The sequence below is a fragment of the Colossoma macropomum genome, unplaced genomic scaffold (assembly GCF_904425465.1).
Source record: "Colossoma macropomum unplaced genomic scaffold, Colossoma_macropomum, whole genome shotgun sequence".
NCBI classification, from domain to species: domain Eukaryota; kingdom Metazoa; phylum Chordata; class Actinopteri; order Characiformes; family Serrasalmidae; genus Colossoma; species Colossoma macropomum.
Genome location: NW_023494803.1, coordinates 25,092,151 through 25,106,602, shown reverse-complemented (window position 1 = coordinate 25,106,602; position 14,452 = coordinate 25,092,151). Strand labels below are relative to the sequence as shown.

General features: G+C 39.9%; 2 protein-coding genes across 10 annotated transcripts; both read left to right on the top strand.

The window, feature by feature from the left end:
- Nucleotides 1-83: 83 nt before the first annotated feature.
- Nucleotides 84-7,042, top strand: tmed8 (transmembrane p24 trafficking protein 8). Of its 9 annotated transcripts, none has more exons than XM_036593589.1 (7): nt 84-204; nt 593-634; nt 738-864; nt 1,043-1,142; nt 1,247-1,337; nt 2,756-3,046; nt 5,491-7,042. In XM_036593589.1, exons 3-7 carry the CDS (start codon nt 755-757, stop codon nt 5,709-5,711), a joined length of 813 nt encoding a protein of 270 aa, XP_036449482.1. In that variant the 5' UTR covers nt 84-204; nt 593-634; nt 738-754; the 3' UTR covers nt 5,712-7,042. The 9 variants fall into 9 exon arrangements, with proteins under 9 accessions (XP_036449482.1, XP_036449481.1, XP_036449487.1 ...); XM_036593588.1 differs by having other exon boundaries at nt 85-204; nt 753-864; XM_036593594.1 differs by having other exon boundaries at nt 112-267; nt 753-864; nt 5,494-7,042.
- A 597-nt stretch (nt 7,043-7,639) lies between these two features.
- On the top strand, nt 7,640-14,421 carry zgc:163014 (uncharacterized protein LOC100038766 homolog). Its single transcript, XM_036592941.1, has 13 exons — nt 7,640-8,159; nt 8,242-8,418; nt 8,498-8,603; nt 9,791-9,901; nt 10,192-10,293; nt 10,547-10,727; nt 11,701-11,823; nt 12,098-12,285; nt 12,383-12,579; nt 12,703-12,794; nt 12,897-12,951; nt 13,754-13,851; nt 14,034-14,421. The coding sequence occupies exons 1-13, from the start codon at nt 7,936-7,938 to the stop codon at nt 14,306-14,308; spliced, it is 1,929 nt and encodes a 642-aa protein (XP_036448834.1). The 5' UTR covers nt 7,640-7,935; the 3' UTR covers nt 14,309-14,421.
- Nucleotides 14,422-14,452: the final 31 nt, after the last annotated feature.

The following is a 14,452-nucleotide window of genomic DNA, read 5'->3' as shown; positions in this document are numbered from 1 at the left end:
TTAAACCACTTTTCCGTGTTCACTGGGACTCGTATTATGTAAAGCATTTGCGTAGTTGCGGTTCTGTTGTGGGGGCCGCTAGTCCTGCCCTCCTCCTCCTTCTCCTCCTCCTCTTCCAGCTTGTCACACGTCAGGCAGGCTCAGTTAGCCAGCAGGGCTCAAGCCGCTCGGACTTTTCTACCGAGCATCACAGGACCAATTAAGGTAAAGCTGGAGTGATTAGCACATCATCGGGAATCCACGGTGTACCTTTCGGCGGTAATGTAGGTAAAAGCAATTAATGAATCAGATGTTTGCTGCGGTTTGTGGATTTTACGTTAATTTGCTCCCGGCTAGTTAGCTAACGGTCGGTGTAGAAAAGTCCTTTTTGCTAACTGCGTTTAGCTGAGATTGTTCCGTACGGGCGATTCTTTGTTGAGCAGGATTTGTGGAGCTGCTGTTTGTGTGCGCTAGCTAACTCTTCCTGTTCAGTACGACGACGTACGTTACAATTCCAATAATATAATCCTTACTGTCACTATGATTGTGTATTAAAGCTGAGTTACCTGAAGACGACAATAATGATGAATTCGTGCGGATGTCTTTATTGCAGGCTGACAGTGTCGGTGGTAGTAAAGCTTCGCTTGATATGACGGTAAGTTTATTTTCCTTAACGGTAGATAACGTTAGCTTAGTATGTCTGTGTATGTGATTTGTGTGTGTTTGGTGTGTCTGTGCTTTGGTGTTTCAAACTTTAGTTCTTGGCATTCTAGAGATGGAGAAACTAGAGGCCACGTCGGAGCTCCAGTCGAGGCTGTCGTCCCTCTCTGTTTCCTCTTTCTCCGGTATAGCTTCGAAAAACTGCGACTCAAACCCACTCGACAGGTACCAGCGTGGCATTTTAACATTACATATGTGGTAATTAGGTTTTACCACACAAATTAAAGATTAAGTTCATTTTAATGCATGATTTCTTCCGTTGTATGTTAAAAGACGGTTCCAATGTGCATAAAGACTTTTACTTGAATTGAGTAAAACTAAACCCCCGTTTTCCTTCCTGAAGACTTCAAAGCACAGATCTTTCCCGAACAGTAATATACCCTGACAACCAAACCAAAATGGATGACAACAGCAATACCAAAGGATTACAGCAACCCACTGAGGTATGTTGTCTTGCTCGAAGCACTTTATTTAATGATTTCTGTCCTTCTTTTGTTCTCTGTTTTAAGGTGTTTTTTGATCTTTTTTATTTCTGGGTTGTCAATAGGATGGAGAGGCCCCCTCTGAGCCAGCTGCAGGGAGGGACACGCCGGAGAGCAACACCAATGAGAAAAGCTCACTCCCTGGAGAGAAAAAAGGTTAGCGCGCCTCCTCCTAAAGGACCTGTGCTAAGTTCTAGTAACCTTCTCATCATCTTTCATCATGGTCCTCTGAGAGCATACTGTTTTAAAAAAGACATCCCAATCTTAGACACGTTCCCTCTTGGGGAATTATGGCAGATCACACAAGACGCAATAGTGTTGTTTGTCATTATGCCTTGAGTGATTGTCATTTATTTTAATCTGTTTTTCTCACCAAATTTAGTCAGTTTCTGGTGTGAAGATGTTGCTTCAAGCATAGTGTCAGACTCACAGATATACATGGACGATCTGATATTTATTGCATGCAAAACTGGCCGATCTTGGGATTTTGTCAGATCCATTCTGATTGGGTGTGCACAGGTTTTAATCTCTCTAACAGGGAATAGACTTTTGCAGGAGGATGAGTACGAGTTTTTTGCACGCCAACATGCAAATTTCTAGCTGTTTTCAATGGACAAGATGCATTTTGCTTGCTGTTTTTCTGCATGCTGAGGGCCTCAACTTTTATGCTTCAGGCACCCCAGGTTAAAAAAAAAGTTTGACTCTAAGTGGTTGAATAGTCATACTTTCTTCGGTGTTGGTCTGTCAAATTAAAGGTAAGGCAGGGCTTCAGTGACGATTGTAATAAAAAAAAAGATTAGTGATCACAGTCGAAAATCATGACATAAACAAAAAAGCGGCTTACTTTCAGTTTAGCTTGTTTTTGCTGCCTGCACCATATTTCTTAGTTAATAGTTAAAGTTTCTGATTGTGCAAATCGAAATAATGTCTTGCTAGCATAGCTGACTAACAGTTGTGACACCATTATTGCTTGGCAACAGCGAGAGAAGCAGCGCTCGCAAGAAAAATGCAGTGTGAATCTCCAAGAAAAAAGACCAGGCAGTGTGCCTCACGTTATTCTGCTTTCTGAAAAAAATGCATTGTGAACTAACACCCTCCCCCTGCCAATTGTTGTTTTGAAAAAAAAAATGGAAGTTCATGGTATCATATCTTTAAAAAATCTTTAACTAGTAACCCAGGATATTCTTTAATATTTGCCAGTGCATACTGCTTTGTTGCACATGGGTGTGTCACTTGTTTCTACACACTCACACTGCAGCAGTAGCTTATGTTTGGTTATTTTGTATGTCAGTTGAACGGTAGTAGAACAGTAGTACTGTTGGTCCCCTGATTTGTATTAAATTTGCGAACAAATCTTGCTCATAATCTACAATTATGAAACAAAGTAACACTGGGGAGTGCTTCACCCTGCTCAGAGTTTAATGCTAGATCTGTGACAGTCTAGGTAATGCACACTGACTGAGGAGAGAGGGACCCTGCTGCTCTATCTCTCCTAATAAGAACATGGTCCATTGCACTCTCAGGAATTCATTGCCACAGATGACCTTACTTTATTTTATTTCATCCTATTGCAGCTTTACCACCACTGGCACCAGCCAGCACATGGACCTCTTTATCCCTGAAGGAGCTGAAAGCTAAGTTGCGTCAGGAGAAGGACAGCGTGGTGACTGTGTACCGTGGTGACATTATGACCGTCCACGTACCTACTGTACCCGAGGCCAAGCGCGTGTGCTGGGAGTTTGCTACAGATGGCTACGACATTGGCTTTGGGGTTTACTTTGACTGGTCTCCGGTCACCAGCCGAGCCATTACTGTACACATCAGTGAATCAAGCGATGATGAGGATGAAGATGATGAGCTAGAAGGTGAGGGAATGCTTCCTGTCTGATTTCCTACCTTTGTTTTGTTGGTAAAAACTAATAGTGTCATATTATCCAAAACCCGTTAACAGACTGCTGAAATGGAAACAGTTTGTACACGAATAACATAGACTTTTTGTAGGGTTAGACGATGTATAATGTGTAACTCGTTGTCTGGATATTGGATTCTGTGATACAGCTAATGCAGAAGATCACAGATTTATTATTTATTTTATTGTATTCTGATTGATTTTAGATGGGATTAGAGGTGTAAAGAAAAAATTATTCAAATCAGAAAAACGCTCCTGACAGTCTACGATATGGCTGCATTGATTTACAAGCCTAGATCTGGTTTGAATCTAGAAGAAAACTTCTAAAAACCAATACAGCTACTGCAAATCAAGGTACTTGACAGTCAGCGCTCAACTGGCTCACGCATGGGTGCGAGAGAGAACGATAGAAATGTCTGATGAGAGAGAAAGATGGGAGCATCTAGGTTACGCAAAGGGGAGCCTGCAGCTAAAGATGCAACAAGTAACGCTACCATTAGTAGTTTCTTCCTGAACTCATTTCCCCACACTTCTTGCCAGTCAGAGGCAATAACTGAAGCCATCAGTTACTTTATTTGCAAGGACGTGTACCTCTGTAGCGCTACAGAAGATGTTGGATTTAAATACGCTGGAACCCAGATACACAATATCGAGTCAGCAACATTTTAGTGAAATGTGCACTGTGTGTGAATAAAAATTCCTTTCCTTTCTGCTTTCCTTGATTTTGCCTTGAGTTTTGTAGTCATGTGGATCCACACGCTAGTCAGTTCTGCCAGTACATATTAGGGATGCACCAAAATATCTATAGCCATTGAAACGCTTCAGCCGAAAATGGTCAAAAATGGCACCTTTTTCGCCAAAAGAGACAAAACAAAAAATTAAGTGTTAAAATCTAACACCTGACAAATCATTTGAATGATAACAGAAATGAGAAACAGTGATTAAAATCACTGTGGGTTTCCTTCGCTGGTCAGTGCAGAGGCATTTAAGTTTGAGTTGCAGCAGGTAAACAGTGTAGGGGGTGGGAGGGGGGTGGGTTGGCCATGTGGAACTCTTTCACAACTTCTATAAGGAACGTTAGACGAGCAATTTATGATTGTGCATCCTGAGTATCAAGAGAAGATACAGTTTGGTATCAAGTTTGATACCGCTTCAAAACACAACATCCCATTTGAGACACAAAACACAGCAGAAGCAGAAAGGAAAGTTCCTGCTAGCATGCCTATAGCCACAGTTTTTTGAAAAAGAAAGATTCACAAGTCACAGTGAAACACAAAGTCTAACTAAAAAAAAATTAGAATTCATTGCCTTGAATGAGTAACTGTTCTCTGTTGTTGAGGACATTAGATGTCTTAGGCACATTCTTAGGTAGTCTATACTAAGTGTACAAAGTTTATTTTAAGTAAACTTTTTATTTATTGTCAGTGAAGTTTTGTCCTATTGAATGCAGATTTTATTAATAATAACTGTACTTTATTACCAACAAAACCCTTACTTTTGGGATTCAGTTTTCAGCCAGATTTGTGTTGTTTCAGTTTCAGCCAGAAATTTTGATTTTAGTGCACCTGTGTATATATAGTGACACCATGGGCTGCATATCGGGCAAAACCAACCACTGCAGATAGAATAGAAAGATTCACTAAACTTTTCAAACACAGACCCCTGTCAGGAATTTAGCAAGTAGCTTTAACAACCAATGGACTGATGTTGTGTTCAGTTGAGTCTTATATTACAAATACAGCTTATTTCAAATTACAGCTCAACATTTCTCCTGATTGATAACCTGTATTGCATGCACAGCCCATTAGGACAAAATCAGAGAATCTGACAACCACAATGTGGGTTATTTTTAAATTACTTAATGTAGTACAAAGAGAGTTAATGTAGTGTTTTAAAATAATCAGACAAAATAAAGACAATGTTTTGAAATTGTTACAAAGTAAAAACTAGGATACATAAAATTATGTTGAGTTTAGCTGATCTACATCATATTTAATCATACCTGATTCAGATCAGTAGTGAATCAAACTGTATTGACTCTTTACTTGTTTAATTGTGTTGTAAACTGTGCACCGAAATTCGTATCGTCTTAAAGAGAGAGATTCACACCCCTAGTTTAGATGTATCAAGACTTTCCAGTGATGCAAAAATGTAAACCTAAATCATTTTGGGCAAAATAATGTGAGTTGTGTTGCAAATGTATTGTAGTAGAGCAACATGTAGCAGTATAAGTGCAGTGTGGTATTGTCCACATTGTGCAGCCTTGATTACTTGTAATGCATTAAAACACCAATATGTAGCTCAATATTATAATATTACAATATTAAATAAGCTGAGGTTACTGACTGTAAAACCGTCATATGAATTAGACCATAAGGCTATAAGTGTGGTGTTTTTTAGCAGGGCCTGTGGTTCCTGGAGATGTGGAGAAGGGGTCTAAAACGGTGGCCAATTCTAATTTGGGAGAGATCCTGCCTGTGTACCGTCAGGACAGTCACCTGGCAGTTCAAGGAGGCAGTCACGACTTCCCTGGAGAAGGCACGTACCACCTAAAGTTTGACAACTCCTACTCATTATGGCGGAATAAGACTCTGTACTACAGAGTGTACTACAGTGCCTGAGGAACCAAGTGCACCTGTGCAAATGAATGTTTCAATGATATATATTTTTGATCATATATATATTATATATATTTACAGCACTGTATACATATCGTTCCTGCTATTCTTAATTTGAACATTAATTTTATTTAGATGCAATCACTGGCCCAATCAGATCAAACACTTTTTGCTAGTCTTTATGAAATGTTTTTAAACTTGAGTGGGATCTTGCAGTTTGGTCTATGTGCAATGTGTTCAGTGTATGTTTCAGATGCTCTGTGCAAAGAATTTGTGAAGTGCCCGTATATGTTTGCCTCAGTAATCAGGTAGTACAACGGTTCAGGGAAAGATGGTTGTTCAGGTGAAATGATTGTTCACCACTGTATGGTGAATAAGGAAGCACATGGAGAAAGCCAGTGTGTTGAGTCAGGTGAGGACAAGTACAAAAGCCTTTTTACATGTTTATATTCAGGTTCTAGAATGGTTTGACTTGCATAAGATGTATTCTTGCATTTATTTCAGTAGCCTTACATTACCTCTTCTACATATTAATAAATGTTCTCATATCAGTGCACCTACAGAAAAACAGCAAATCAAGACATTAAGAGTTATACGTTTCAAATCACACTTTAACTTAAAGATTTTCTGACTGCAGACAAAACAGCTATTAAATCAGTCGCCAGGGATACAACTCCAGCAACTGGTCACAGTCTGCCTTTTTATGACTTAAGTGGAGACCATTTCCGTCATGAAAAACTAGTGCGTTACATAACTGATTCAATATTTACAAGGCCCCAGTACCATTTTTCTGGGTAGGGGGGGATGGGGCGGTCGGGCGGTTCAGCACCTGTTTAGTCTCTGAATAGTCAGGTCTTCGTAGATGTTGACATGTGCCATTAAACAATTTTAGAAATTTATTACGTGTTTTACACATGCAGCTTTCTGTGTGTCTGGTAAATGTGCAATGTGTTACACAAAGCTTTATGTTGAAGGCTGTAGTGTTGTGTCAATATTTTTCACGATTTTGTTTCTGTGGATTGTCCAAGAATACCAAATCGCATTGTGTTGATGTGACCTGTTTAAGACAGCGCTATGATGAGGGCAGCAAGCAGCAGCCCCAGGGAGCGCTCTGCTTGCGCACCTGCATCCAAGGTGTTCCCACACGCACCACATTGTGACTTTTTGCATGTCTCCAAAGGGACTATTGCGCTGCTGAAATACCCAAAACTGCCAATGTGCTTTCTTTGTCGACCATGTTTCTGTCCTTCTTTGTGATATGTGGATATGATAATTTGTCTTATGCTTTTATCTGCTCTTTTTCTGCCTTTTGTCCAATAAATATTGTTAAACAAAAAGCAGATTGTTTTAATTATGTTCATGTCCCTTAATAGAATAGTTTGTCAAATTTACAGTTTACTGCTTCACCTCACATGTGGATCAGCTAAGACATGTTTAGTAGGCTCAGGGGGAAATTGTGTAAATTGTGGTGGCCAAACTACCCATTTAACGTTTACAGTATCAGTCAAAAGTTTAGACACCCACTAGAAAAAGGGGTTACCTCCCTTTACCATTTTCCACATTTTAAAGCAGTGAAGACGTCCAACTTTGTGAAATAAAACATGGAATTATGTTGAAACCAAAAAAGTGTCAAACAAATCTAAGCTTTTTTTTCTATTTTAGATTCTTATAGAAATAAATTGTCTTGATGCTGTCAACACTCTTGGCGTTCTCACAAGCAGCTTCACAAGGAGCCAGCTGAGACAAACAGGCTTGAAGAGGATGAACATATACTAAGACCTTGTTGTCTAAAATGTCTGTGTTGTGAAAGGTTTCACACACAGGCATCACCTTAACTTCTTGTATTTGTCCTAGAAATGTCCTTAGTATTTAAGCATCAAGCTTCAGATTAAAAGATCTTTAAAATTAAGAACTCAAACTTTTGACTGGTAGTGTACACCTTATTTTTTAGATTTTCTCTGGCCAAAGTAAAATAGAACCAATGTGTGGTCATGGAATTTCAGTGGCCATTTCAAAGAAAAGCCTTTCTGGGGGTTATTTCAAAAAAGTGGGATTTCTGAGTTTGCCAAAAGTCAAGTCTGTCCAGCAGAATGAGAGGTCAGGAGCGTTCCTACTGGGCAATATTCGCTTTTAAGTTATCCTGGTTACTGAAAATACAATTGCGATATACTCCAATGACAGCAACACAACATGTACACAATCTGAAAAACTCCATTGTTCATGATAAATGAATGAGTGTTGGCGGGTCTTTGCTGGTCATGCTGGGGGCGGGGCCACATCTCTGCGGGACGCAGTAGTGAATGAACCCGATTTAAAGGAAGACTGTAGGGTGCTAACATGGGGTGAAGGTGAAGCTGAAGCTGTTTGGCTGCTCAACCTCAGCACGGTCATGGGGAAAGTACACTTCTATGCACTGTGGTCGTTACATGAAGCACCTCGTCAGTTTATCAGGTGGGTTTTTGGCGCAGAGAGTCATCAGCGTTTTTAAGGTGTAAAACGAGCATGTCTGTGTTCTTTGCTAATGTCTGTTTAGCAACGTGAGTCGCAAAAGCTACCAGGTTCAGATGCCGCTGCCTTTGCCCAAGCAGCTGGTGGTGTTCAGTCTGGGAGAATGGACCTCATTTTCTTGTGAGACAACAGTGTTAATTGAGGTATCAGTGAGCCCTGACGTGAAGCCGCAGAAAATTGGGATTCTCTCACCACATTCAAGGTAGCAACGGATAAAAAAACCTGCCTAATCTAAAATGCCTGCCTGGGGTGTGATACTTACCTTCCGCTTCACCTTTCAGGTGCCTGGTCTGGGAAGGTGACTGGACTCTCGACCTTTTAGCTGAATCAATAGAGAAAAGTAGAAGAGGTGTATATGCAAAAGTGGTGCTCACTGTTTGTGGAGAGGTATTTCATCTTTTTTTACAGTCTCCCACAAGTTTGTTCTTCCCATAGTTAAACTACATGGTATTTGTTTTGTGCTAGGCCTAATATCTTGGGCGGTTCTATAAGGGGGCGGGGCTTAGACGAGATGACGCACCAGCAGCTGAAACCACATGTAAAGTCACGGTCAGGAGTGGAAAAAAGTACAGAGACTACACTTAAAGGGGAACTCCACGTTTTTTTAAAAAGAAATTCTACAATGTTAACTGGGCGAGATGTAAACAAAGTCACTCAGAGTGGTTTGATGTGAAATGCTCCGTTCTAGAGAAACTTGCAGAGTCAATTGTTCACAGTGGTGGTGACCGGAACCAGACTTCTGAAGAATTTAATGCCTCTTAAAGCTCCCTCACAGAAAATCGTTACATGGAATGGTTAGATATGCGCTACCTGATGTCTGACACGTTGCTCTATAGTTTTGGGATAAAGATTTGGTGTAAAATGTATTTTAATCGATTTATTGTAATGCATCACTGGCAGAGGAGTACATGCAAGGCAAAATAGTCCCCAGAGAAAACTTACTTTTTCAGATTTAGCACTAATTTTACCGTTATTAACATTACATATAGAAACTCAGAAGACATTTGTAGGTTCACTTGTGATTTTATAAAGTAAATAGAATGGTTATTTTTTGTGTTGTAGACATTGTAACTGTGACCCCGGCTTCCAAACAACACCACTGTAAAGAAATCTTTATTTTGTAGTTCCTCTACAGTTAACCACTTCAAACCACTCTGCTTGCATCTCAAGGACTGAATTAAGTACATACAAGGAAAATATAAATGGCTTTACACAATTAAGAAGCTGTTGGTGGTTGTTATTGTTCTGTTCTTTTTACATTGAAGTAACGTCAAAGGGGAATTTTACCAAGTCATTTAGAGTGGTTTGATGTTAAATGGTCCATTCTAGAGAAACGTAAAGACTTTCCTTTCAATGGTGGTGATATGAACCAGAGGCTGCATTGCCTACAGCAGAGTTGAACAATGTGGGGGACATATCCAATTGCAGTTTTTCCAATATTGTGACACACACACACACACTCTCTCTCTCTCTCTCTCTCTCTCTCTCTCTCTCTCTCTCTCTCTCTCTCTCATTATCTATATATATATATATATATGTGTCCACATTAATTTACTCTGTTGTTTGTGATGTAGGTGAGAGCCAGCTTTGTTAGCAGTACACCGCGGGTGTCAAGAAAACGACTACCTTCCAGCCAGTCCTCCAGCTTCTGCCAGACCCTTCTAGGCAGTGGTAACAATAACAATGTGAGCCTCTCCTTAATTTAATTCACTGTACACTTAGAGTCACAAACATTGCTGTCATGAGTCTAGTTTTTGTAGCAGGTAAAGTGGACAAAAGTCAGTGTCACGTTCAGACTTTTTTCACCCCCCCTACCCCATTATCTGCTACAGTTTGATTATGGGGTAGGGGGGATTTGATTGTGTTTTAATATTACCAATAGCACTTAATCAAAAAGGCTGGGTTTTAAGAAAGGAAATTACCAACTATGTCATTTTGCTTGAGGTTTTTTTTTTTGTTTTTTTTTCTTATCAAGATCACTTCTCAGAGGTCGTCACCTGAGGACACTGTTAGTTATGCCGAGCTCCAAACGAGCAAGGGGGAGACACAGAACATGAGTCTTGGAGTGTGGGCTGTGGTAAGGGATTGTCAACAACCTGGCTGTTTAATAAGTAGAAAACAAAACATTAGTGGCTGTAAAAAGGTAAAGGTTTTAGTGGAGCAAGTTTAACACTAATTGCTGGTATTATCAAAAGGAAAAGCTTCAAAAGTCAAGCATGTTCCACACCAGTGCCTTAACCTCTTTAGAGCAATATTACATTAACCTGAGGTTGCCAATATGCAAGCGTGTTTTTCTCCCCTCTTCTTACATGTCTCTCTGGTGTCTGAAGGATAAAACTCCAAGGCGGACAGTAATAGGAAAAAGAGGACGTATTTGGAGCTATGAGGGACCCGAAACACCCCTTAAGTTAAGCCAAGCTTCGAGCCCCAAGAAGCTCCGACTGAGCATAGGGTCTGCATCACAAAGTGAGGAGAGGGAAGTTGTCAAAAGAAGAAGGAGCTGCAGAGCAGGTAAATGCTCCCCCAGTCTCATTTCATTTCATTTCATTTTATTTTTATCTATCTAATCTATGGTCACTAACATTGGAAATCTAATGTAAGTCCATGATTAACTGGCTGAGGTGCATTGGTGATGGATTGATGATGGAAGGTTTTTCACAAAGCAGGATTTTTCAGTAAGTTGAAGCTGAATAGCTTGAAGCTTTTCTCCTATTGAACAGGCTTAACTTTGGGCTTAGGGACATTGAGCCTAAAACTAGCTTTTAATATATTTTGTCATGTTTGTGCAGTATTCTGTAATGCAGCATTGCACCTCTCAGCCTCATCTGTTTAATAGAATTCATGATTCTGTATCGTTTTCATCCATGAATGTTCTCTCAATACAGTACTCAACATGCATTATGCAAATAAATCACACAGTCTTTGGGAATCCCTACAGTGCTCAACAAATCCTGACTGCTAACCACTGATCTAAAGGCTAGTGAATACATCTGTGGTGCCAGCTTTAGTGATATAGCACTAACCTGTTAGTTATGTTTTTTTGCTATAATTCTGTTAAAGGATAAGCCAATCAGGAAAAAAAAACATTTCAAACAACCTGTTTCCAGGTGTTCACCACAAAGCACATGTAGCCTATCCAAATTTACTTCCACCTTCAAGATATATCACCAGAAGGGGTTTTCCTAGTCTTAAAACAAGGAAATCTCTTTTTAGAGACTGTTGTAGCACTACTATAAGATTTGTGCAAGTATGTTTACGGTAAGTTATCAGGCCAACAGAGTAATACTGATTTGTGCAATACCGCCTTTCAGTAAGTTAGCTATCCAGCAGACAGATTGGTGACCACCATTTTAAAGCAACGGGTGGTACTATATCTCAGTTTTTCAACTTTTATATGCATAAATGTGCTTCTTTTTATAGAAGCAGAAGAAACTGAACATAATTATTTATATCTACATTAATTCATCACTGTCATTTTATCCAGAGCATCCATCAAAGCGCTGGAGCCACACCATGTGTTTAAGCGATCCTGACACGGCTATTCTTATTGGTGGAGAAACTGCAGACCAAGCCCACTGTACAGACTCCATATGGAAGCTGGAGATTGGTGCGTTGTTTTCACATTAGCATCTGTGGCCTGGTACGCGTGGTTTGCACTTGATTTCGAGGTTTTTGTGACCTGCTTGAAACATACCGTGACTAAAGCTTTTCTGCATGGCAGTTACCAGTAGGGCTGCCTATATCTTTTCCAATGTTGATACAGATACCTTGATTTTAATAAGATTCCTGAACAATACTCTTTTACAGTACTTAATATAAACATATGACACATTCATTTGCTCTCTTAAAAGCGTCTTTTTGTCCTTTTTATCTGTTTACAGATGGTGATTTTTGGCTCCCCATGGATTCCTCTGCAACAGGACCTCTTCCACCAAGTGCTCACGGCCACTCTGCAGCCTTTGACCCTAAGAGTAAAGTTATCTATGTGTATGGTGGCTTGAGAGAAGGTCAGCGATATAGTGATATTTACATGCTGGACACCTTAACCTGGAAGTGGAAACTCATTAATGCAAGTTTGACCATGTTCTACCTTGACTTTTTCTTGAGCATAGCCAGATATTTAGCTGAATAGAATAGTATGTAATCAAAATATTAATATCCACCAGGCAAAAGGAAATGTGCCTTCATTGGCATACCACAGTGCCATCATCTATAAGAGTGAGCTGTATGTGTTTGGGGGCTTGCAGCCGAGTCGTGGCCCTGGAGGCAAAGCATGCAGTAATGCTTTGTACATCTTCAACCCTGAGCATGAGTTGTGGTACCAGCCAATCGTGGAGGGTGACCTTCCTCTTCCCAGGTTTGGGTCAGTGTGCTTTTTCATATAATCATCTTCATCATATCTTCCAGGCTTCTAGGCATGATTTAACTTGGATTCATAAATCTGATGTGACTCAGCATGCTGATTGTTATTCATGTTTATAAACAGGCACTCCACCACGCTACTACCCAACAAACTAGTCATATTTGGAGGCCAAAAAACTGCTGCCTACCTTAATGATCTCCACATTCTAGATCTTGGTAGTAGACTCTTCACTGCTTAATGCATTTGGCTAAACACACATGAATATTAAATGATATCTCTAATTATTCCAATGATCACTTTTTTTTGTTTTTAAATAGGCTTCATGGAATACACAGCAGTGAAGTACGAGAACATGCCACCACTGGCCCGAGGGTAAGGATGTCCTCTAGGGGTGTTACAATATACAAAACATAAAATTTGTTTCAATAGGATGGTGTCTTGACACAAAGGCGTTTTTCTATACCGCAACAATAAGAAGTGCCTGAATGTGTGCCTTGTGTACGTATGTTAATGTTTTCTTACAAGCATGCATACTAAGGGCCTAATGATGCACATTTTCACTTTTGGTACAATTGTCCAATTCTGAGATTTTTCTACATTTTGTATGTTAAACATGAATATACAGAGCTCAAACTATGTACTTGATGGATTGGTTTGGCTCAACTAAATAAAAGTTCTCCAGTAGAACTTTTTCAATACCTGTTTTGCTGCCCTCTAACAAAATAATTCCCTAACATCACAACCACTAGAATATTTAATTGATTCATAAAAAAACTTTACTTTGCTGGGATGCATTCAGATGCCTAGTTTGGATCATCAGCAATGGTTTCTGTGAAGGACAGAGGGGCATATCAGCAATACAGTTTTTACCTCTCTTTTGAACACTACAAAGGTTAATAAACAAAGGTTTCTACTTCACTGGGTTGGTAGCTAATGTATGATTTCTAAAACAGAAACCTTGCAAAAGATCCTACTAAGTGCGTGCTCTTGTAGCCCAAGGCAGGTTCAGTTGGAACATAAACCTACATTAGCTTGATTCCTTTAATCTAGTTAGTTTTCTGGGGTGTCCACATTAGACTGTATTGAGTAAAATCCAAATGCCGGAAACCAATCTGCAATAGTACGTTCATGACTCAGTGATCATGAGTATATTTTTCTCTCTCTGTGTGGTCAGGTTTCATGCTGCTCTGCCCGTGTCTGACAACAGGGTGCTGATCAGCGGAGGCTGCAGTGCTTTAGGAGCTCTACAGGATCTCCATCTCTTTAATCTAGGTAAGCCATGCCATTAACAACATTATCTCTGCAACACTGCAAAGTACAGAGAAGTTGTACTGAAATTGTATTTTGCATAACCAAAACTGGTTGTTGCCAAGAATCATAAGTGTTTGGACTAAACTATAAAACTGATCCCAAACTTTAAAGAAAAAATAGGCCCGGTTGTTTGATTTTTGCAGATACCAACTCCTGGACGTCAGTGGTGTGTCCATTGCTCTGCTCAAAACCTCGTGCTGGCCACAGTCTAATCAGCCTGGGTGGCACTGCCTTTTCTGACACTGATGCAAGGGAGCAAGGAGACCACCATCGTACCTGTCCCTCCACACAGTTCACCGTCTTAGTATTTGGGGGATCAGATGGTGATGGAACGTTCTACGATGATGCAGTCAAATGCGCTATTGAAATCCCTACTGAAGAGCAGAGACTGGATGCAAAAAGGCGTCCGTATGATTAAGACATCAACTGACAGTGAAGGTCTCCCCACAAGGGTTAGTTTTTAGTGATAACTGGAAAACACTTTAATTTTTCTAATAACTTCTGAGTGAAAATAAATTTCACTTTAATTTATTCATCTTGAGATGAGAATTTTTTTTTATTT